This window comes from Vulpes vulpes, chromosome 2 (genome assembly GCF_048418805.1).
Source record: "Vulpes vulpes isolate BD-2025 chromosome 2, VulVul3, whole genome shotgun sequence".
NCBI lineage: Eukaryota > Metazoa > Chordata > Mammalia > Carnivora > Canidae > Vulpes > Vulpes vulpes.
In genome coordinates, this window is record NC_132781.1 from 119,550,486 (window position 1) to 119,576,273 (window position 25,788).

The following is a 25,788-nucleotide window of genomic DNA, read 5'->3' on the forward strand; positions in this document are numbered from 1 at the left end:
TTTGGCTCGGGTCATGATCCTGGAGTCCCAGGATTGAGTTCCACATTGGGCTCCCTGCATGGAGCCTGCTTCTCTCTCTACCTCTCTCTCTCTGTGTCTCTCATGAATAAATAAATAAAATCTTTAAAAACAAAACAAAAACAGGGGATCCCTGGGTGGCTCAGCGGTTTTGCGCCTGCCTTTGGCCCAGGGCGCGATCCTGGAGTCCCAGGATCGAGTCCCACGTCGGGCTCCCGGCATGGAGCCTGCTTTTCCCTCTGCCTGTGTCTCTGCCTCTCTCTCTCTCTCTCTCTCTATCATAAATAAATAAAAATAAATCTTTAAAACAAAACAAAACAAAAACAAAAACAAAGAAACCACAAAGCATGAAAGACAAAAAGAATATTAAAAGTTACCTAAGGGACAGGTGAGGGGCTCAGTTGGGTGGCTAACTCTTGGTTTTGGCTTAGGTTGTGATCTCAGGGTCCTGGGGTCCAGCCACATGTTGGGCTCCATGCTCAGTGGGGTGTCTGCTTAAGGATTCTCTCTCGTCTCCCCCACCCCACTTCTCCCACTCTTGTGCATGCTTTCTCTCTCAAATTAATTAATCTTTTTTAAAATAATAAATTAAAGTAAACAGAGAAAAAAAGACAAATGAACAAGTAAGCTGACAGAGGCCTTTTCAACAACGACAATGGAAGCCGGAAGTCAAAGACCTGAGAAATTCCCAAACATATAAAGCAAAATGAAACCTATCCTCTGAACTATGTACACATTAATAATGAGCACTTAAATACACAGACAGTAATCTCTAAACACCAATCCCCACTAAAATGAAAGATGGAGAAATTGGTAAGTATCATCATGGAGATCAGACTTGTGTCTCTCAATCATGAAGTGAATAATCAGAAAAAAAAAAGAAAAGAAACAGAATCTGAACACTACAATTAATAATGTATGTGTGCATTAGTGCACATGGGGACATGCATATACTTTAGGCTGAAGTAACAAAACCCTAGAAGTATGGCAGTGTAAAATACAGGATTGCTTGAGGAGAGAAGAGTATGTAGTGGGAAATATTATCAAAAATACAAATTAGGACTGTAAAGTGTATTAAATGTAGAGGTACGGATCATGCAATAATTAAATGTTGGATAATAACCTACAACAGTAAGAGAAGTGGAAAACAAGAATGTTGAAAATATAAACTAGAAGTGGAAAGATAAACTATCAAATAATGAAAACCAGTGTATACAGCATAATTCCTCTTTATTCAAAAAAAAAAGTCGGGATCCCTGGGTGGCACAGCGGTTTAGCGCCTGCCTTTGGCCCAGGGCGCAATCCTGGAGACCCAGGATCGAATCCCATGTCGGGCTCCCGGTGCATGGAGCCTGCTTCTCCCTCTGCCTGTGTCTCTGCCCCTCTCTCTCTCTCTCTCTCTCTCTCTCTCTGTGACTATCATAAATTTAAAAAAAAATAGTGTATATGGGTGTATGAATGTGTTCATAAAATAAAATTTGGAATGATACACACCAAACTGTAGAGGTGACATTATAGGCATGTGCAGGGAAGAGGGGAAAGTAGTATTTTCATTTATCAACAAGCCAGCTAACCCACTTCCATTATCTGGCAGATATCAGGATACTCTACCAGTATTTGAGAAACTCCAAAAAAAGGTAACTTTGAGGAAAAAAACTTCCCAGGGTGCCAAGGTGGCTCAAGTGGTTTAAGCATCTGACTTTCAATCTCAGCTCAGGTCTTAAGTTCAAGCTCCACACTGAGTATGAAGCTTACTTGAAAAAAACATTTTTAATACTCCTCAAACTGAACAGTATGCTAGAATCATCACCTGTGGGGGCACTTGGAGGGCTCAGTGGTTGAGTGTCTGCCTTTGTCTCAAGTCATGACCCCAGGATCCTGGGATCGAGTCTGGCACCAGGTTCCCCATGGGGAGCGTGCTTCTCCCTCTGCCTTTCTCTCTGTGTCTCTCATGAATAAATAAATAAAATCATTTAAAAAATTTAAAAATTATAAAATAAAATCATTACCTGTGGCAATATCCTTTTCAATTATAAAAGTAAACACATGCTTGTTATAATTTACCCAATGCAAAAATTATAAGAAAAAAATAATTTCATGCCCATATCCCATCTAATTTCCTTAGGATAACCAGTGTTAATGTAATATATTTATTGACCTATCATTTTGAAATTTTATACAGAGCACTAATTTTTTGTGCTTTCATAAAAAAGAGAATCACAGACATAATACATCTGGTTACTTATAAGTTTTAGATGTATTTACCTACAGCTACAAAAACAGGTTTTTGGTTATCTACATGAAATAGTTTTATTTAGAGTTTTTTAAACTACTATCCTTGAAAATAGTAGAAGATATAAAACTCAATCAAGAACAGCTGGGCTAACAAAAATGATAAAATAGGACACAATAACAAGTTGGTTACTAAAAGGTAAGTTTTTTCTTTTTTCGTTTTTTTGTTTGTATGCTATAAATGTTTTGCTTTTATAATACACCTTTCTAAGCTACAAACCTATTATCAGGTTGGTTAAATTATGATCACTAGTCAAACAAAAATAAACCTAAGTAACCTAAGACCTAAGACACTACATACCCAGGCCATTCCAAGTTGGTGCCCCTAAGAAATCCCTGGGAGGATACAGGGGGTGTCTCACCAATTCCACAGAGGGCTGAGTCAGATTCTGAACTACTGCCTCAAACAGTACTCACACAAATTAGATAAAGTGACCTATGAAGTCATTGCTACCACCCTCATTTCAGGAAATCTTGGCCCCAAAGAAATAACAACCAGTCTTTTGCCCAGGCCAACTTTTACCATGTATAGGATGGACCTTCCACTCAAGCCCAAGAAGAATATCTCATCAAAGGTCTTAATGTATATGGAAAATGTAATAAATTGCAATTATCCAAAAATTTACTAAGTTACTCTTACTTTTTTCCCTAGCTGGAAAAAAAATTTTTTTTTTCCTCATTGCAGTACCATCTTCAGATAGTGATACCTAATCTTCATTAAGCAAATTACAATATATAAGAGACATATATCAAGATTCTTTCAATACTATTATCATTAACCACTCTCAGGCCAATCCAGCATAATATGGGCTGTTTCAATATACACTATGTGTTTTGCCTTTTTTTTTTTTTTTAAGATTTATCTATTCTACTGAAAGAGCACTAATGGGAGAGGCAGAAGAAGGAGACAGAAACCTAAGCAGACTCCATGCTGTGTGGAAAGCCCAACACAGAGCTCAATCTCACACCCATGAGACCATGACCAGCTGAAACCAAGAGTCGGACACCCAACTGACTGCGCCACCCAGGTACTCTTTGTTTTTAAAAACAGACATGTTCATTCAAAGGTAATGGAGAAAATATATTCAGATTAATAGCATCTGATCTTCTTAAAAAATCTCCACATTTCCAAGACACTATATTTTTTTTCTTCCTCCTTTCCTTTTTTTCTTTCTTTTGGGGGAGGAAGGAGGAGTGTCTTACACACTGCTATAAATATGACTGCTTTATTGCTCTAACACAATTTGAAAAAATGAAAATAATGTGACATGACTTTTGCAGGTATACAGTTTCATTTAACATGACACAGTGAGATAATTACCTTTTTCTTCAAATTTACTACTGTCAATATTTACTCAAACTTACTTCTAGTTCTTTAATTTTTTCTTCTGCTATTTTCTGTTTCTCTAACAGCTGACTGTGAATTACTTCCTTGGACTGAAGAATAAACCTACAAAACACAAAAAAGTTGAAGATTAAAGCCACATGTCCACTATAATCATCAAAATCAACAGCTACATACCATAAATATTAAACTAAGAAAATTAAAAGGATGATCTATCTCCCAACTTGGGACCAAAAAAGTGCACTACTACATTAATGTGACAAACTCAGTAAACCACCACCACAGGTTTAAGCCTTGGCTGAGGGCTAAAGTTTAAAAAAAATTCTGCTTTCTACTCTAAGAAGGAAATCAGGCTTTAAGTAGGATTCATAAATAAATGAAAAAAATTAAAGGAATAAAAATCTATCACATGCTAAGGGAAAAGTTAAATAATAAATTTCCCCTATAATTTTTTTCAGTTGTTTAGATCAACTTTTATCTAATATTTTTTAAACAATATTTTTAAGTTAGAGCTCCCCCTCCAATCTTTTTAAACTTTTTTCTAACAGCAGTAACTCATGACCTTTTAAAGTTACAATCAAGTACTGTGTTAGGATCAATGTATTAGTGTTTATAGGAGTTCCTCAAACAAAAAGCACTGTAAAAAAGCCTAGTATCTTTTATTATTATTTCCAGAGTGTATAGTACCTCTGAAAAGCTCAAAATGCACAAGTGGAAAATTTCAACTTTTTCCATTTTACCATCAGGCAAATTATTTACAATTCATGAGAGTGGAAATAGGGGAAGCTTTAAAAATTAGCACTGAATCCATTTTGTGAACATATGTTCATAATTCCTGCTGTAGGGAAACGAAGAATAAACTATTTGTAGCTTTAAAAAAGTGAAATGAATTATTTTCCTTCTACTGGAATCAAGTGTCCAACTAGGCTATAACAGATTTCCATTAAAGATTGTAATTAATTAGGCAGATGGTTTCTTCTCTTTGCATATAACTTGAGAGTTTAGCAACAAAGAACTAAACTTCATTTCTTTATTTATTTTTTTTATTTATTCATGAGAGACACAGAGAGAGGCAGAGACACAAAAGCAGAGGGAGAAGCAGGTTCCCTGCAGAGATCTTGATAAGGGACTGGATCCCAGAACCTCGGCATCACGACCCAAGCCAAAGGCAGTCAACCACTGAACTACCCAAGGCATACCATAAACTTCATTTCTTTTTGTTGTTTTAATTGAAGTATAATTAACAAATAATATTCTATTGGTCTCATGTGTATTATGTAGTGATTCAGTATTTGTATATACTATCAACTGATCACAAGTCTAGTTAGTTATCATTTCTCACCACATAAAGTTAGTATTATTAACTGTATTAACCATGCTGTATATTATACCCCAACACTTAGTTATTTTAATAACTAGAAATTTGTACCTCTTAATCCCCATCACCAATCGTGCCCCTCCCCACAAACTCTCTGTACCTTTTAATCTGGGCTTTGTTTTCTTTGTTCTGCTTTTTTAGACTCCACTGGCAGTGAAATCACTTGGTATGTCTTTCTCCGACTTATTTTACTTAATATAATACCCTCTAGGTACATCAGTGTTGTCATAAATGCCAATATTTCATTCTTACGTGGCTGAGTACTATTCTATTGTGTGTATATGTTTTCTCATGTGTCTGTTGGCCATCTGTAGTCTTCTTTGGAAAAACTTCTATTCAGATCCTCTGCTCATTTTTCATTTGGATAGGGTTCTTTTTTTTTTTTTTTTTTTTTTTTAAGATTTTACTTATTTATTTATTCATAGAGGCACACAAACAGAGAGAGAGGCAGAGACACAGGCAGAGGGAGAAGCGGGCTCCATGCAAGGAGCCTGATGTGGGGACTTGATCCCACGTCTCCAGGATCACGCCCCGGGCTGCAGGTGGTGCTAAACCGCTATGCCACTGGGGCTGCCCTGGATAGGGTTTTGTTGTTGTTGTTGTTGTTGTTGTTATTGAGTTGTAGGAGTTCTTTATATATTTTAGACATTAACCCCTATCAGACATATGATTTGCAAATACCTTCTTCCCTTCAGTAGTTTACCTTTTCATTATGATAATGGTTTCCTCTGCTCTTTGGAAGCAGAGCAAAGCTCTGAAGCTTTGTAGTTTGATGTAATCCCACTCATTTATTTTTGCTTTTATTACTCCTGCTTTTGGAGTTAGATCCAAACAATAACAACAAAAGAAAACAAAAAATCTCACTAAGACTAATATGAGGAGCTTGCTACCTATGTTTTCTTTTAGTTTTATTGGTTTTAAGTCTTACATTGAAGTTTTTAATCCACTTTAAGTTAATTTTATGTTTATGATGTAAGATATTGGCCCAGTTTTCCCAACATCATTTACTGAAGAGACTATCCTTTCCCCCACTAGATATTCCTCTAAGTTAATTGACTATATATGCATAGGTTTATTTCTGAGCTCCCTATTGTTTCACTGACTTATGTATCTCCTTTTAACAGCGAAATAAGAAGATAGCAATATGCCATTTTTTCTGCCAACCTCAAACACCACCACAACACAAAACAAACAAAAAAACCACCACTGTGTCTAGGGTGGGTTTTTATCAAGAGGATGTTATAGATACAAAACAAGTAAAAACAGATTTTAAAAATGGCACTTCAGCTCTGTCCAAACATCTGGAAGAAAACTGCTCCTCTTCTTTATAAATATACCCTGAAATATATAATACAATCTGGTAAAGTTCTCTTTCACTCTACAAATAATTAACCTTGTTAATGTCCTGATAGGGACAGTCCACATCATTTAACTAATGATCCTGGTCTTCAGTAGTAAGTTGATCCTTTGTTAAAATTTTAGTCCCAGTGATAGCACACATTCACGCAAAATAAGGACTACTATATAACCTCTTGTGACCAAACTATTATTAGTCCAAGAGACAGGTGCTGCTTCTGATGAATATTTTTTTCAGAACTATTTAGTATAGTTTCTGAAGAGCAAAGTGTTTCAAACTATACTAAGTCTCAGTGGTACCATGTAAAACTATTGTAAATCTAGGCACAAAAGTCACCAAATTATGTCATAACATGCACAATTTTACTAACAAAGCCTTTTAGCCACAGAAATAATTTTCAGAGTAAAATACACATTTTTAAATAGCACTGACTGCTGGCCAGTGAGTAGTATTCTCAAATAATAGGTCATCAGACATTACCTTTATTAGTGTCTGGGAAATTTTCAAAGCTAAGATTAGAGATCAAGTCATTACTTATGTAGCCTTTAAAAATAAAGTATCTGAACAGATACTAAATCCCTTGAGCAGAAAATAAAATTACTAGAAAGCAAGAACACTCAACAACAAAAACATGTTTTTCCATGACCACACACCCTTTAGGTAGTTACACTGGACTGTGCCAACTTCAAAGGCCAGAGAGATGGTGTCACTGAAGCTGGCCAATTTTACTATATAAGGACATCTCAGCCATAAAAGTTTTAAACAAGGATGAGTATTGAATAAACTCCAATGTTTACCTCAATGAGTAGTTACACTGTAAAATTCAGACGAAAAAATATACAGAAAATTTGGTTTAGTCTTTGATTTTTAAAAAATGCCAACCATAAATCTAATGAAGACTGGGAAGGGCTCCAAGAAATATTTGACTTTTTGGAAAAACTCTTTAGAAGTATTTTTTCATTGTTAAAAGGCACTACATTATCAGATGCTATTTTGAAGATAAAACATATAATAACGTAATTATGACTCCTATATCATAAATATTAAGCACATAGTTTCTCAAAGTAGAGAATCTCACAGAGATCCTGCCTGATAGTTTATGGAAAGCCAAATGGTAGATAAAGGATTCTGCTGTTCAAAATGTGCCACAAAGGAAAAATAAACAGTGAAGAGGAAAATTATTTTTATATGACAAATGACATGCAAAGAATGTGCTTACAATATTCAGGATTATATATTCTAGACTAGAGTTACTGCTCGTAAAAAGCTTCTACACTGGAAACCAATAATATGTGGCCCTGCACTGTCAACTTTCAAGCACTAGTAGCCTGCTATTTAACTTCTTCATTTATTTATAATGATGCCATCTAAGGAGCACCTGGGTGGCTCAGTCATTTAAGCATCTGTCTTCAGCTTAGGTCATGACACCAAGGTCCTGGGATAGAGAGCCATGTCAGGTACACTACTCAGCCTGCTTCTCCCTCTGCCATTCCCCTCACTTGTGCTCACTAGCTCTATGTCTTGGTCAAATAAGTAAAATATTAAAAAGAATTAAACAAAATAATTATGCCATGCAAAATACATCTTTTTTTCAAATACATAATTTTTATGATGGCTTTTAGGTTTGTTTCTTGGGAAATATAAGAGGCTACGTTCTGAAATGTCCTGCAGGTTGGTACCTGACTTCCACTTTCTTATGACTCAGCATGAATCAAAAGTGTTGTTTACCTGCCCAAAATACAATCCAAGATGAGTGACAACGTTGTCTTTTGGGTATGCTCACCTGGACACACATTATTCAAACACAACAATATGCTTATAATATATTTTATATGGGTAGGAAACTTTTAGAAGAAATGTAAAAATATATGGCATTTAGGGCATTCACAAATTAAGTGGCAAAGAAAAGGATGAATAAGAATGAGTCTATCTTGGGACACCTAGGTGGCTTATTTGGTTAAGTGTCAAGCTCAGGTCTTGATCTCAGAGTCATGAATTCAAGCCCCATATTAGGCTCCATGCTGAGTGTGGAGCCTACTTAAAACAAAAAGAATGAGTCTATCTTGCTTCTTTCCCTCATTCCACTTATGATGAAAACCACTAGCATGTACACACAAAGATCTATGTGCAAAAAATTTTTGTCATAATTTTTTTTAGCAAGCAAGCAAGAAGAATCTAAATCCCTTAGTAAAGAAGGAATTTTAAAATTATGGTACATCCAGGGCACCCAGCTGGTTCAGTCAGTGAACCATGCGACTCTTGATCTCAGGGTTTTTAGTTTGAGCCCCACATTGGGTATAGAGATTACTTAAAAATCTTTTAAAAATAAAATTATGGTACATCCATATTGTGGAATACTGAACAAGTAGAGACTTTTATTACTAGCATAATGGAAAAGAGATACCCTAAACATTCTTCCTATTAAAAACAAAGCAAAAAAAAAAAGTTTTTCTAACATTTTGCTGAGCAAACACACATGAAACATTCCAGAGGCCCAAAAGAAATGAGATCAGGAATTCTGAAAGGTATGAAAGGAGTAAATTTGCTTTCAACTTGAGAGTGCCTGCTAAATTCCAGAGACCTTGAGGATCCATACTGACAAAAAACAAAAACAAAACAAAACAAAACAAAACAAAAAAAAAACAGGAGATAAAAAATCTAGAGACCACACAAAATGAAGATACTAGTAGGAGAATCCTCAGTTAAAGCCAGGTCCCCAAAGGGTTCCACCTTCAGTCAGAATGAAGAAGAGAGAAGAGAGAAACTTGCCCCTCAGTAGGATAAAACAGAAGAAAACTGTCTACACCACAGTAGTAAATAAAATGAGCAAACAAAAAAGTCTCCTAAACATGTATAACCAAAGGAAGGTAGGTAGAGGGAAGGCAAAATGGGTAAAGAGGAATGGGACATACATGCTTCCAGTTACAGAATGAGTAAGTCACAGGGAAAGAAGGTACAGCATAAAGAATATAATCAGTGGTACCGAAAGGGCATTGTACTGTGATAATAGCTATACTCATGGTGAGCAGAACATACACATTTCTTGAATTACTTCTATACACATGAATCTAATTAACATTGTATTGGCAACTACACTTCAATTAAAAACTTTTTTTTTTTTTTTAGGGAAGCCCAGGTGGCTAAGCGGTTTAGCGCTGCCTTCAGCCCAGGGCCTGATCCTGGAGATCCGGGATCAAGTCCCGCGTCAGGCTCCCTACATGGAGCCTGCTTCTCCCTCTGCCTATGTCTCTACCTCTGTGTGTGTGTGTGTGTGTGTGTGTGTCTCTCATGAATAAATAAATAAAATCTTAAAACAAAACACTTTTTAAAATTCAACACAGTAAAAAAAGAAACATAGTGAAATGGTAATTTTTTTAAAAAATCTGTAAAGATACCTCAGTTATATAGGAGGAGTGTATAGGGGGAGCATAATTTTCAGATTTTAATCTTCAGGATGTAAATAACTGTTTTTCAAAATGAAAGCTATGAGTTCAAATTTTTTTTAAAAAAGTTAAATAGGATATATATATAAAACATTTCATTTTTACTCAGAAAAAATACTTGGTTATCTTTTTTTAATTGTGATATAACCAACATGTAACATTATATTAGTTTCAGGTATCAGTTCTTACTGGAATATAAGGACTCTATTATTTTTATTTTTATAAGTAGTTATCAAAAAGCAAATGACAAAATCGATTGTGAATTATTTCTAAAAGCAAGGACATTAAACAATTAACTTATAAAACTTATGTGAATTAGTGCTACAAGTTGTTAAAGCCTCACTAAAGGTAAACCTACATTTCCTACAAATTTTTTTTAAAAAGTGTTTTAATTAAAAAAATAAAAGAATGGGTAACTATACCTGGCCTTCTCATGGGTTGTGGTCCAAATCTGACCTACTACGTGGTTTTAGAAAATCTCTAGTACCAACTTTAATTTATAGTGTTCCTTATTAGGTGGGTGGCAAAGCTGAAGTAATATAAAATGGTTTAATAAAAATTAAACTAAAAGAGAATGGGTTAATAAAATGGGTTAATAAAAAATAGGTTAATAAAATGGGTTAATAAAAATAAATCAAACTAAAAGAGAAAAGGCTATTAAGAAAACCAATAAAATAAACAAAATAAATAAGATACAGCATGAAAAACCTAAGGAATAATATTGAGCAGCCTAAAATATTTATAATTAGAGATCCAGAAGTAAAGAATGAAGCAGAAGAAACACTTGAAGAAATAATGAACAAGAATTTCCTAAAACAAACTAAAAACAAACAAACAAAACAACATACTACCAAATCAGTTCTAAGACATCTGAAGAAATCCAAGCAAAAAAAAAAAAAAAAAAAAAAAACAAAATCAGATGTAGCAGGTAGCATAATCAAACTACTAAAACAAAGATAAACAGAAAATCTTAAAGGCAGCCAGAGAAATCACAGATTACATTCAGAAAAAACAAAAGTAAGAGTCACAGTAAACTTGTCACAAACTATACATGGTGGAAGACAATGGGATAACATTTTCAAAGTATTGAAAGAAAAGTTACTAACTCAGCAGTACATAAAAAGTGAAAGTATCTTTCAAAAATGAAGAAGGAGAAAAAAAAATGAAGAAGGAAAAACCAACTCGCTGGCTCAGTTGGTTAAGCAGCCAACTCTATATTTTGACTCAGGTTATGATCCCACGGTCCTGGAATTGAACTCTAAATCAGGCTTCAGGGACGCCTGGGTGGCTCAGTGGTTGAGCACCTGCCTTTAGCTCAAGGCGTGGTCCTGGAGTTCCAGGATCAAGTCCCACATTAGGCTCCCCTCGAAGAGCCTGCTTCTCCCTCTGCTGTGTCTCTGCCTCTCTTTCCGTGTCTCTCATGAATGAATAAAATCTATAAAATAAAGTAAAATTAAATTAAATCAAGTTTCACATTCAGCAAGGAATATGCTTGAGGATTCTCTATCATCCTTTGCCCCTCCCCCTGCTCATGCACCCTCTAAAATTATTTTTTTAAAAATAAAAAACTTGGGATCCCTGGGTGGTGCAGTGGTTTGGTGCCTGCCTTTGGCCCAGGGCGCGATCCTGGAGACCCAGGATCGAATCCCACATCGGGCTCCCGGTGCATGGAGCCTGCTTCTCCCTCTGCCTATGTCTCTGCCACTCTCTCTCTCTCTCTCTCTCTGTGACTATCATAAATTAAAAAAATAAATAAATAAATAAAAATAAAAATAAAATAAAATAAAATAAAATAAAAATAAAAAACTTTAAAAACTGAAGGAGAAATTCAAACAAAAACTGAGTTTATTTTGGCAAATATAGACCATAAAAAATGTTAAAATTAGTTCTTCAGCAGCAGAAGGAATAGGATATAACCAGGCAACTTACAAAGAAATAAAAAGCACCAGAGATTGTATAAGTTAAGATGAATATGAGACTTTCTTTTTTACCACTAGTCACTTTTTAAAAAAGATTTTGTTTATTTATTTACTTGAGAGAGAGAGAGCATGCAAGCAGGGAGAAGAGCAGAGGGAAAGGGACAAGCAGACTCTAAGCCAAGCACAAGCCCAACATTGGGCTTGATCCCATGACCCTGAGATCATGACCTGAACCCAAATCAAGAGTCAGACACTCAACCAACTGAGCCAGCAAGGCATCCCTGTTGTTAGTCATTTTAAAATGCAGAGTGGCAAATGTGGCTAGCATGCATTTGCCAATGCAGAGTGGCAAATGTGGCTAGTGGTCCATGCTAGGCACATCCATGTGTTTTTATGTCTATGGCTGTTCTCACCAAAAAGGCAGAGTTAGGAGAGACTGTTGTGACAGAGATCATATGGCCAGCAAAGTCAAAAATGTCTATCTGACCCATTAAAAAACAAGCTTCCAACTCCTGATCAAAAGCAAACCATAACACATAAAATGTGTTAAAAAAAAAAAAAGGAATGGAGGAAGAGATTTGAAATATTAAAGATGAAGCAATATAATAGTACTTAAAGGTAGACAATAAAAACATATATTGTAAAAACAAGAAAATCACAAAAAAATGTTTACTAAGGACTAATAAACGAAAAATGAGGATTAAATATTAACATAAAAAATAATCTAAAAGAGGAGTACCTGGGTAGGCAGTCTATTAGGTGTCCAACACCTGGTTTCAGTTTAGGTTGTGATCTCAGGGTCATGAGATTGAGCCCCACATCAGGCTTTGCGCTTAGTGCTGAATCCACTTGAGTTTCTCTCTCTCCCGCTCCCTCTGCCCCTCCCCTGCACAGGCTCTCCCCCTGAGATAAACAAACCTTTTAAAATATATTTTTTTCATTGAAAATATATTTTTTCATTTCATTTAGAACATATTTTTTAAAAGATTTTATTTATTCATGAGACACACACAGAGACAGAGGGAGAGAGGGAGAGACACAGGCAGAGAGAGAAGCAGGCTCCAAGCAGGGAGCCCAATGTGTGACTTGATCCCAGGACTCCAGGATCACCCTGGGCCAAAGGCAGACACTCAACTGCTGAGCCACCTAGGCATCCCTAAAATATATATATGTTTTTTATTAAATGCATTTATTTTTAAAAATTATACATGCATATATATATGTGTATATATACATATATACATACATGTTTGTATATATGTGTGTATGTATATATACATATATGTGTGTATACGCATATATATGTATATAAAATCTATAATATATATATAAAATCTAAAAGAAGGCAGGAAAAAAAGAGGAAAAAGAAAAAAGAACAAATGAAACAAATAGGAACAAGTAGCAGAGTGGTAGATTTCAATCCAACCACAGCAATAATTACTTGAAAAATAAATTATCTAAACACTCTAATTAGAAGGTACAAATTGTCAGAATGGATTAAATATCATGACCCAACTATGCAATCACCAATAAATCTACCTTAAATAAAAGGACATATACAGGTTAAAAGTAAAGGCATGATCACACCCACTAGGATATAAATATTGAAAAAGATAAATAACAAATGTTGGAGAGGATATGGAGAAACTTGAACCCTCATCCATTGCTGGTGGATATGTAAAATAGCATGAGCCCTATGGAAAACATTCTGGCAGTTCCTCAGAAGATTAAATATAGAGTTATATAATGACCCAGCTATTCTACTTCTAAGAATATAGCCAAGAGAAAGGAACACACACACACATATATATATAAATATTCAAAGCAGATTATTCATGATAGTCAAAAAGTAGAAACAACTGAAATGTCCATCAACTGATAAATGGATAAATACAATGTGTTATATTCCTACAATGGAATATCACTCAGAAATGAAAAGGAATAAAGTACTGATACACGCTACAACATGGATTAACCTTTAAAACATAATGCTGAGGAATGTCAGGCAGGCTCAGTCAGAAGAGTATGTGACTCTTGATTTCAAGGTCATGAGTTCCAGCCCCATGTTGGATGTTAGAGATTATATAAATAATACTTAAATAGGCATATCTATACAAACAGAATGATTAGTGACCGCCTACAATCTAAAGAGGAAAGGAATATGGAATAATGACTATGGGTTTATGAATTCCTTTCATAATGAAAAATATGTTCTGAAAAAAAAAATATGTTCTGGAATCAGTGGCAGTGATTGCACAATCTGATGAATATTCTAAAAACCAGGGATTTGTACACTTTAACATGTTTTAAAAAGTCCATTTTATGTTATGTTAGAATTTTCTCTTTAAAAAAAGAGCCAAAAACTTAAACACTTCATCAAAGAAGACATGAAGATGACAACTAATACTCAACATCATGAGTTATTAAAGAAATGCAAATTAAGCCACAAGGATATACCATAACATATCTAATGGAAAGCCTAGAACTAACAACAAAAAAAGGCGATACCAAACATTAATGGAGATGCAAAGCAACTAGAAACTCTCATACATAGATGGTTGGCAAAATGGTACAGCTACTTTGGAAAAGAGTTGGTCAGTTTCTTCCAAACTTTGACCACCAGGGAACTCAGCAATCCCACTGCTAAGTTTATAATCAAGAAAAAAAAAAAAAAAAACATATGTCTGCAAAAACAAAATTAAACAAAACTGTACACAACTATTTATGACTATTATAGTCATAATTGCCAAAAACTGAAAACTCAATGTCCATCACCTGGTTAATGCACAAAATGTGGTACAGCCATACAATGCAATGCTATTCAGAAATAAAAAGGAACTACTGACACACCTAACAACATCAAGAAATCTCAAAAGTTACACCAAGTCAGACAACAGACACAAACGGTTATAAACAGTATGCTTCATTTACATAACATTCTAAATAAGTGGAAAAAAATAAATCAATAATTATCAGAGAGTAAGGGTAAAAAAAGAAGAATGACTAAGAAAAGTCTTTAATTTTTTTTTTTTTAATTTTATTTGAGAGAGAGCAAGAACATGAGCAAATGAGCAGGGAGCCCAACACTGGGCTAGATCCCAGGACTCCCAGATCATGACCTGAGCCAATGGCAGACACTTGACTGACTGAGCCCCCGACACCCCAGGAATGTTTTGATATAATCAAAATATGATGTAAATATTTCAAAACCAGACTGCGGTGTTAACTACACAACTATATAAATTTGTCAAAAGATATAGAACCAAATGACTAAAAAGGATAAATTTGAGGTGCCTAGGTGGCTCAGTTGGTTAAGCATCCAACTCTGCGCTCAGGGCAGTCAGCTTGTTTCTCTCTCTGCCCCTCCACACTGCCCCCCTTTCTAAAAGAAAATAAATAAATCTTTGAAAAAAGAAAAGAGAAAATCAGGAAATGATTTCCAACAAAATGGAAAGAATAGATTAATCCTAGAATGACATTAACGTAAGTATACTTAAGAGTCTCAAAGTGACTAAGAAAAAGAACATCCAAAAAAAAATCAATTTTTTAAAATTATGAAATAAAATCAGACAGATACATATCAAGAAAAATTGAACAAAAAGAACCAAATTCTGGAAGTTAAAACTAATAAAAATAATTATAATTACAATAATTAGTTAAGAGATACAGGAGACAAAAAGATGTAAAGTGGACATAGATGAACTGTTTTATGCTAAATGAAATATGCTTATAGCATTTATGCTAAATGAAATAAGTCAATCAGAGAAAGACAATTATATGATTTCACTCATGTGGAATTTAAGAAAATCAAAGGGTAAAGGAGGAAAAAATAAAATAGGATAAAATCAGAGAAGAATGCAAACTATAACAGACTCTTAAACTATAGGAAACAAACTGAGGGCTGCTGGAGGGGAGAGTGGTAGGGGGTGGAGTAACTGGCATTAAGAAGGGCATGTGATGAAATAAGCACAGGGTATTCTATACACTCGATGAATCACTGAACTCTACCTCTGAAACTAATAATACACTATATGTTAATTAATTGAATTTAAATAAAATTTTTAAAAAGATGTAAAACATTACAGTATGATTTCATTTTTATGTGGAATTTAAAAAACACAATAAATGAGCAAAGGAAAAAAGATACACAAACCAAGAAATAGACTCTTAACTATAGAGAACAAGCTGATGGATGAGAGGATGGGGGGGAGGGAGTATGGGGGGAAGGCTGGGTCAAATAAATGATGGGGATCAAGGAGTGCACTTCTCATGATGAGCACTGGGTGAGGATGTATGGAAATGTTGAATCACTATACTGTACACATGAAACTAATAAAACACTGCATGTTAACTATATTGGAATTACAATATAAAAATAAGCAAATAAAAATAAAAAACATTCCTATAACCTGTAAAAAAAACAACAAAAAAATGTAAAATGTTAAGTCAAAAACATAAAATGTGGCAAGGCAGGAGTATAATGTTGAGCTTTACAATGGGGTCAAACTTAAGTTGTTATCATTTTAAAACACATCATTTTAGGGGTGCCTGGGTGGCTCAGTTGGGTAAGCATCTGCCTTTGGCTCAGGTCATGATCCCAAAGTCCTGCGATCAAGCCCCACATTGAGCTCCCTACTCTGTGGGGAGTCTGCTTCTACCTCTTCTTCTCTTTCTGGCCCTCCCCTCACTGGGGCTGTCTCTCTCTCTCAAATAGATAAATAAATTTTTTTTTAATTTTTTTTTAAATTTATTTATGATAGTCACAGAGAGAGAGAGAGAGAGAGAGAGAGAGAGGCAGAGACACAGGCGGAGGAAGAAGCAGGCTCCATGCACCGGGAGCCTGATGTGGGATTCGATCCGGGGTCTCCAGGATCGCGCCCTGGGCCAAAGGCAGAGGCGCCAAACCGCTGCGCCACCCAGGGATCCCGATAAATAAATTTTTTAAAAAAGAAATACATTACTTTAGATATGTCATTGTATGTAAACCTCATAGTGACCATAAAGCAAAAATTGATAGTAAATACACAAAAAAGAAAAAGGAATATAAGCATACCACTAAAAAATTCATCAAACCACAAAGGAAAAGAGCAAGAGAAGAAGGAACTGAGAACCACAGAAACATCCAGAAAACAATTAATAAAATGGTAATAAGCACAAATCTATCAAGAATTACTTTAAATGTTAGGGGACTAAAATTCTAAGTCAAAAGACAGAGTTAATAAACAACACTCATGACCCATTTACATGCTGCCTACAAGACACTCCCTTTAGATGTGGAGACATATGCAAACTTAAAGTGAAAGGATGGAAAAAGATATGTAATGCAAACAGAAACCACAAAAAAGCTGGAGCAGCTATACTTGTACCAAACAAAATAGACTTTAAAACAAAGACTATAACTATAGTTACAGACAAAAAAGAGCACTATACACTGATAAAGGAGTCAATCCAATAAGACAACATAACATTTGTAAATATTTATGTGCCAACTGTAGGAGCACCTAAATATATAGCAAACATTGGCACACCTGGCTGGCTCAGTTGGAAGAGTGTGTGATTCTAGATTTTGGGGTTGTGAGTTCAAGCCCCACGTTAGATTTAGAGATTACTTAAAAAATAAAAATCTTTAAAAAAATAAATAATTGAAACAAATATTAACAAATCCAATATTAACAAATCCAAATATAAACAAATCAAAAAATAGCAACGCAATAATATCAGGACACTTTAATGCCCCTACTTCCATCAACAGATAGAAAATCACTAAGGAAACATCGGCCTTTACAACATGTAACACCAAATAGACTTAGCAGATATTTACAGAACATTCCATCTAAAAGCAACAGAATATACATTCTTCTCAAGTGCATATGGAACATTTCCCAAGTTACGTCATATGTTGGGCTACAAACAAGTTTTATTAAATTTGAGGACTGAAATCATATATGCATCTTTTCATGAAATGAGAAATTAATTATATGAAAAAAACTGGAAAATTTACAAACACGTGGAGACTAAACAACATGCCACTAAGCAGCCAATGCACCAAAGAAGAAATCAAAAGAGAAATAAAAAATACTTTGAGATAAATGAAACTGGAAAACAACATACCAAAATTTACAGGAAGAAACAAGAAAAGACAATAGAAAAGATAAAGGAAATTATGAGCTGGTTGAGAGGATAAACAAAATAAATAAAGCTTTAGCTAGACTCACCAAGATAAAAAAAAAAGAGATGACTCAACATCAGAAATGAAAGAAGAGATATTATAAATGATACCATAGAAATACAGAAGATCATAAAAGGCTGAACAATTACATAGCAACAAACTGGATAACCTAGAGGAAATGGATAAATTCTTAGAAACATACAACCTACCAAGAGTACATCATAAATAAACAGAAAATCTGAACAGACCAATTACTAGGAAGGAGACTGAAATAGTAACCAAAAACATCTTAACAAGTCAAAGTCCAGGACCAGACAACTTCACTGATGAATTCTACCAAACATTCAAAGAAGAATTAATATTAACCCTTCTCAACTCAACTCTTTCAAAAAAATAAAAGAGGAGGGAACACTCTCAAATTCATTTTAGGGGTCAGCATTACTCTGATACCAAAACCAGATAAAGACACCAAAAGGAAATAAAATTATAGGTCAATATCCCTGATGAACATACATGCAAAAATCCCCAAGAAAATCTTAGCAAACCAAATTCAACATACATTAAGGGGGGGGGGGGGGGGGCTGGGGAGACTTCTAGGGAAGATAGTGGGAAGGGAAGATAGGGAAGATAGTGGGATAGGAGAGTCCTAAGCTCACTTCATCCCGATACAACTAGGTAACAACCAGGTATAAATGTAAATAACCCAGAACACAACCTGAAGACTGGCAAAACAGACTCTCCACAGCTAAATGTAGAGACGGGGCCACATCAAAGAGGGAAGAAAGGTGGAAAGCAAAACAGATCCAAAGGACTGTCCACAGGAGGGAGGAATTTGGCAGATGCAGAGAGGGGAGATGACCAGATCCCCAACCCAGGCACCAGGTACCTGCGCAGGAAACATGAATCCCCCACAATATCTGACTTTGAAAACCAGAGGGGCCTAACAATTAGTAGGGCTTAACACTTGGAATTTTAATAATCAGCAGACTCCACTTTAGGAGAATGCAGAGGGTGGAGCCCCTGCCCTTAAAGAGACAGCACAACAGGGGCACCTGGGTGTCTCAGTTGGTTGAACAACCAACTCCTGATCTGGGCTTGGGTCATGGGATCAAGCCCCGCATCAGGTTCTGCATTCAGTGGGGAGTCTGCTTCAAGATTCTCTCCCTCTGTCCCTCCCCCCACACATGCAGGTGCATGTTCTCTCTCAAGTAAATAAATAAACCTTGAAAAAAAAGAGAAAGCACAAGAAACATTCTTGCTGAGATATAGCACAGCAGCAGCAGTTTGAGAAATGCCTGGGGTATATGCGAAGATTTATTGACTAATCTCAGAATGTGTATGGGAGGGATTGGGATCTTTGGGAGACTTCCCCAAGAACAAAAGAGCTAGCAGGTATCATTTCTCTCCCTGGCCCTACAACCTAGACACACCTGGGGGAACCAGCACAGTACCTATACTCTCCATCTGCTTGCTAATAACATCCCTGCCCACAAGCACTTCTGCAGTTCTGCCCCCTTCAACCTGGCAGGCCTCAGCAAGAGTGTTCCCAGGCAGCGGCAGGTCCCCTCTTGCAGCAGATCAGCGCAGACCATGCTAGCAGTATGAGCCCCATTGTCATGTTCTGCTACTAATGTGCTCATTCCAATACACCCTTGTTAAAAGCCTGTCCAAAGTGGTGTCACAAGCCTGGTAGTTTGCAAGCAGTCTCAAGAGTGCCCAACATCACTCCAAAGTGACTCCTGTCCCAGAGAGAAGGAAAGATAACTTCACACATCACTCCAACTGCAGCCCCAAATGGGGGCAGGCATCAGGAACATAAGTTTCTAAGCAGACAACACCCTTTAGGGAGAGCACCCTAAAGTTCAGTGTTACTGCATCTGGCAAAAAGCTGGTCTGACTCAACTCAAGCACAAGGTGGACCCAGACTGCCCCATTAACAATACGGGGGCCTAACCCTGCCCACAACAGGCAAAGAGAGCCATTAAAGATTAATAGACTGAAGGCAAATGCAGGTCAGCCACAAGAGTAGGGCACACACAACACACAAAGGAGAGCCCCTGAAGTAGTGAAGAGGGAGCACTGCACTGCAGGGCATTACAGGATCTATTCTTCATCAGGCCACTACTTTCAAAAGCAGGAGAAACAGCTGACTTTCCTAACACAGAGAAACAGACACAGAGTGTTAGACAAAATGAGGAGACAAGAGAGTATGCCACAAATTAAACACAAGAATCAAATCATGACAAGAGAGCTAAATGAAATGGAAAGTACTATGCCTGATATGGAATTTAAAGTAATGGTTAGGGGGATCCCTGGGTGGCTCAGCAGTTTAGTGCCTGCCTTCGGCCCAGGGCGTTATCCTGGAGTCCCAGGATCAAGTCCCACGTCAGGCTCCCTGCATGGAGCCTGCTTCTCCCTCTGCCTGTGTCTCTGCCCCTCTCTCTCTCTCTCTCTTTCATGAATAAATAAATAAAATCTTTTTTTAAAAAAATTAATAAAGTAATGGTTAGAAAGATACCCAATGGACTTGAGCAAAGAGTGGAGAATCCCAGTGGGGCCCTCAACAAAGAGAAAGAAAATGTAAAATGAACCAGAGATGAAGAGCTCAAAAGTTGAAATTAAAAACACACCAGATGGAATAAATAGTTGACTACAGGAAGGAGAAGAAGGAATCAGCAACCTAGAGGACAGAGTAATGGAAAGCAAACTGAACAGAAAAGAAATAATAATAATAATAATAATAGAATAATGATAATAAATAAAGACTTTGGGAACTCAGTGACATCATCAATGTGAAACAACATTCACATTATAGAGATCCCAGAAGAAGAGAAAGTTTAAAAGGGATAGAAATTTTATTTGAAAAATAGTTGAAAACTTCCCAAGTCTGGGGAAGGAAACAGAAAGACAGATTCAGAAGGCACAGAGAGCTCCCAACAAAATCAACCCAAGGAGGTTCACACCAAGACACAAGGTAATTAAAATGGCAAAGTAGTTATAATGAAAAAAAATTTGAAATCATCAAAAGAAAACAGTTACAACAAGGAAAAACCACTAAGGCTATCAGCTGATTTTTCAGCAGAAACTTGGCAAGCCAGAAGGGAGTGGAACAATATATTCAAAATGCCAAAGGAAAAAAACCTGCAACCAGGTTTTTCTCTATCCAGGAGACAAAAAGAATTTCACAGAATAGGAGCGATAAAGAGTTACCCATACAACAAAAGTTAAAGGAATTAATCACCACCACACCAGTCCTACAAGAAATGTTAAACAGAACTTTCAATGGAGGGATCCCTGGGTGGCCCAGCGGTTTGGCGCCTGCCTTTGGCCCAGGGCACGATCCTGGAGACCCGGGATCGAATCCCACATCGGGCTCCCGGTGCATGGAGCCTGCTTCTCCCTCTGCTTATGTCTCTGCCTGTCTCTCTCTCTCTCTCTCTCTCTCTGTGTGTGACTATCATAAAAAAAAAAAAAAAAAAAAAAAAGAACTTTCAATGGAAAGGAAAGACATTAAGTAGAAGAAAAACAGGAACCACAAAAGCAGTAAAATTAGGTTTATATATAAAAATCAGCCAAGTAATTCAAAAAATGAAAGGACGTAAAACATGGGGGGAGGGTGGTGAGTGAAGAATGCGTTCAAACTTAAGCGACCATCAACTTAATATAGACTGTTATATGCATAAGGCGTTAAATATAAACCGAATAGTAACAACATATTAAAAACTCTTAGTAGACACACAAAAATAAAGAGGAAGGAATCCAAGTATATGCCAGTAAACTTTGAGAGAAGAGACCAAAGGAAAAAAGGAACAGAGAATACCAAGAAACAAAAACAAATCAAAACAAGTAAAACCACAAAACCCACAAAACAAGTAACTAAATGGCAACAAGTATATACCTATCAATAATTATTTTAAGTTTAAATGGACTAAACACTTCAATCAAAAGACATACAGTAATAGAATGGATAAAAAGGCAAGACACATCTATATTACTGCCTACAAGAGATGCATGAAGATTGAAGTGAAAAGAAAGCTGGGATAGCAATATTTGTATCGGACAAAATAGACTATAAAACAAAGACTAGGGATCCCTGGGTGGCGCAGTGGTTTGGCGCTTGCCTTTGGCCCAGGGCGCGATCCTGGAGACCCGGGATCGAATCCCACATCAGGCTCCCGGTGCATGGAGCCTGCTTCTCCCTCTGCCTGTGTCTCTGCCTCTCTCTCTCTCTCTCTGACTATCATAAATAAAAATAAAAATTAAAAAAAAAAAAAAAAACAAAGACTAGAACAAGAGACAAAAGGACACTATATAATCATAAAGGGAACAATCCAACAAGAAGATGTAACTGTAAATATTTATTCACTCAACATGGGAGCACCCAAATACATAAAGCAGCTACTAACAAACAAAGGAAGTAATCAATAGTTACCTAAAAAACATTAATAGTAGGAAACTTTTAACACCTCCTTACATTAATGGACAGCTTGTCCAAACAGAAATCCACAAGAAGAAAACAGTAGCTTTGAATTATACATTGGACCAGATAGCTCTAACATACATTCAGAACATTCCATGCTAAAACAGGAGAATACACATTCTTCTCAAGTGCACATGGAACAGTCTCAGGAAAAGATCACATATTAGGTCACAAAACAAGTTTCAGCAAATTCAGAAAGACCGAAGTCATGCCATGCATCTTTTCTGATTACAACACTATGAAACTAAAACCACAAGAAAAAATCTGGAAAGAACACAAATACATAGAAGTTAAATAACAATACTAAACAAAGAATGGGTCAACCAAGAAATCAAAGAAGAAATTAAGAAATATAGACAGACAAATGAAAATGAAAACACAGTGGTCCAAAATCCCTGGGATGCAGCAAAGCTGTCCAAAGAGGGAAATTTATACCAATACAGGCCTACTTCAAGAAACAAAAAATCTCAAATAAACAACCTATCCTGCCACCTAAAGGAGCCAGAAAAAGAACAAACAACTCAAAACCAGTAGAAGGAAGAAAATAATATAGACATAAACAGTAAAAATAAATAAAATAGAAACAAACAAAAAAAACCAATACAACAGATCAATGAAACCAGGAGCTGGTTCTTTGGGGTTGTTGTTTGTATTTTTTTTTTTTTTAAGATTTTATTTAGGAGAGAGCGCCGAAGTGGCCAGGGGGAGGGGGCAGCAGAGGGAGAGGGAAAAGCAGGCTTCCCACTGAGCACAGAGCCTGATGTGGGTCAGGCTCATTCCTAGGCCCCCTGAGATCATGACCTCAGCCAAAGGCAGATGCTTGACCAACTGAGCCACCCAAGCACTCCAATTTAAAAAAAATTTTTTTAAAGTAATCTCTACACTCAACCTGGGGCTCGAACTCATAACTCCAAGATCAAGAGTCGCATGCTCTACCAACTGAGCCAGCCAGATGCCCCAGGAGCTGGTTCTTTGAGAAGATCAACAAAATCGAAAAACATTTAGATACACTCATTAAAAAAAGTAAATAAACAAAAAAGAGAGATAAGACTCAAGTAAAATCAGAAATGAAAGAGGAAAAATAACTGACTCTACAGAAATACAAGGATTATGAGAATGAAAAATTATATGCCAATAAATTGGGCGACCTGGAAAAAAATGGATAAATTCCTAGAAATATATATAACCTCCCAAAATTGAATCAGGAAGAAACAGAAAATTTGTTTTGTTTTTTTTTGAAACGGAAAATTTGAACAGACCAATTACCTGCAATGAAATTGAATCAAAAAATCAAAAAGTCCCAACAAACAAAAGTCCATGACCAGACAACTCTATAGGTGAATTCTTCCAAACATTTAAAGGAGAACTAATACCTATTCTTCTTGGGGCATCTGGGTGGCTCAGTGGTTGAGCATCTGCCCTTGGCTTAGGTCATGATCCCGGGGTCCTGGGATCAAGTCATCAGGATGCCCACAGGAAGCCTGCTTTGCTCTCTGCCTCTCTCTCCCTCTCTCTCTGTCTCTTATGAATAAATAAAATCTTAAAACAAACAAAAACCTATTCTTCTCTATTCTAAGAATAGAAAAGGAAGGAAAACATCCAAATTCATTCTGAGACCAGCATTACTTTGATACCAAAACTAGATAAAGATACCAGGAAAAAAAAAAAAAACTATAGGCCATATCATGAACATCGCTACAAAAATCTTCAACAAAGTATTAGCAAATCAAATCCAACAATTCATTAAAAAAATCATTCACCACAATCAAGTGGGATTTATTCCTAGGATGCAAGGGTGGTTTAATATTTGCAAATCACTCACTGTGATACATCACATTAACAATTAAAGGATAGGAACCCATATGATCATTCAACAGATGCAGAAAAACATCTGACAAAGTATAAAACACATTCATGATACAAATGTTCAAACAAAATAGGTTTAGAGGGAACATATCTCAACATAAAGGCTATATGTGAAAAACACACAGTTAACATACTCAATGATGAAAAATGGAAAGCTTTTCCCCTAAGATCAGGAATAAAACAAGTATGTCCCCTCTAACCACTTTTATTTAACAGAGTACGGGAAGTTCTAGCCACAGCAATCAGACAAGAAATAAAAGGCATCCAAATTGGTAAGGAAGAAGTAAAACTTTCACTATGTGCAGATAACATGAAACTATATACCGAAAACCCTAAAGACTCCACCAAAAAGCTATTAGAACTGATAAATGACTTCGATAAGGCTGTAGATCACAAAATCAACGTACAGAAATCTGCTGCATTTCTATATACTAATAATGAAGTAGTACAAAGAAGTTAAAAAAACAATCCCATTAATAATTCCATCAAAAATAATAAAATATCTAGGAATAAACTTAACTAAGATGAACAACCAGTTCTCTAAAAACTATAAAACACTGATCAAAAAAACTGAAAATAGAAATATATGCCATACTCATGGACTGGAAAAACTAATATTGTTAAAATGTCCATACTACCCAAAGTAATCTACAGATTTAATACAATCCCTATCAAAATTCTAATGGCATTTTTCACAGAACTAGAACAAACAATCCTAAAAGTTGTACGGAGCTATGAAAGACCCCAAACAGCAAGAGAAATCTTGTGAAAGAAAACTGGAGGTGTCATGCTCCCTGATTTTAAACTATATTACAAAGCTATAGTAAACAAATACAGTACTAGCCTAAAAGCAGATCAATAAAACAAAATAAAAAGCTCAGAAATAAGCCTACACATATATGATCAATTAATTTACAAGGGAACCAAGAATATAGAATGAGGAAGTGAAATCTTCTCAATAAATGGTGTTAGGAAAACTGGATAGACATATGAAAAGAATGAAACTGTAACACTATCTTTATCTTACAGTGTGTACAAAAATCAATTCAAAATGGATTAAAGACTTGAACCCGGGCAGCCCGGTGGCTCAGCGGTTTAGCGCCGCCTTTCGCCCAGGTTTGAGTCCCATGTCAGGCTCCCTGCATGGAGCCTGCCTCTCCCTCTGCCTGTGTCTGTGCCTCTCTGTGTGTCTCTCATGAATAAATAAATAAAATCTTAAAGAAAAAAAAAAGTTAAAAAAAAAAAAAAGACTTGAACCTAAGACCTGAACCATAAAACTCCCAAAAGAAAACTTAGGAAACAAAAGCAAAAATTAAAAAAAAAAAAAAAAGTTTCTATGCAGCAAAGAAAACAAAATGAGAAGGCAACTTATGAATTGGGAGAAAATATCTGCAAAACATATACATGACGAGGTGCTAATATCTAAAATACTTAAAAAAGAACTCACATAATAGCAAAAATAAATAAATAAAAAATCTGGGACACCTGGGTGGCTCAGCTGTTAGGCATCTGTCTTCATCA

At 36.0% G+C, this 25,788-nt stretch overlaps 1 protein-coding gene across 3 annotated transcripts in view; it reads right to left on the reverse strand.

The window, feature by feature from the left end:
* Positions 1 to 25,788, reverse strand: part of PFDN1 (prefoldin subunit 1) — a 68,240-nt gene that overhangs the window by 27,157 nt on the left and 15,295 nt on the right. Inside the window, exons 3-4 of one of the 3 annotated variants that reach the window (XM_072749772.1) lie at positions 11,142 to 11,268; positions 3,676 to 3,760 (exon numbers count right to left, since the gene is read on the reverse strand). In XM_072749772.1, the coding sequence (XP_072605873.1) occupies positions 3,686 to 3,760; positions 11,142 to 11,268 (202 nt within the window). In that variant the 3' untranslated portion in view covers positions 3,676 to 3,685. Of the gene's footprint in view, positions 1 to 3,631; positions 3,761 to 11,141; positions 11,269 to 25,788 lie in introns of all 3 variants that reach the window. The other 2 variants (XM_026017423.2, XM_072749773.1) reach the window with 2 other exon arrangements.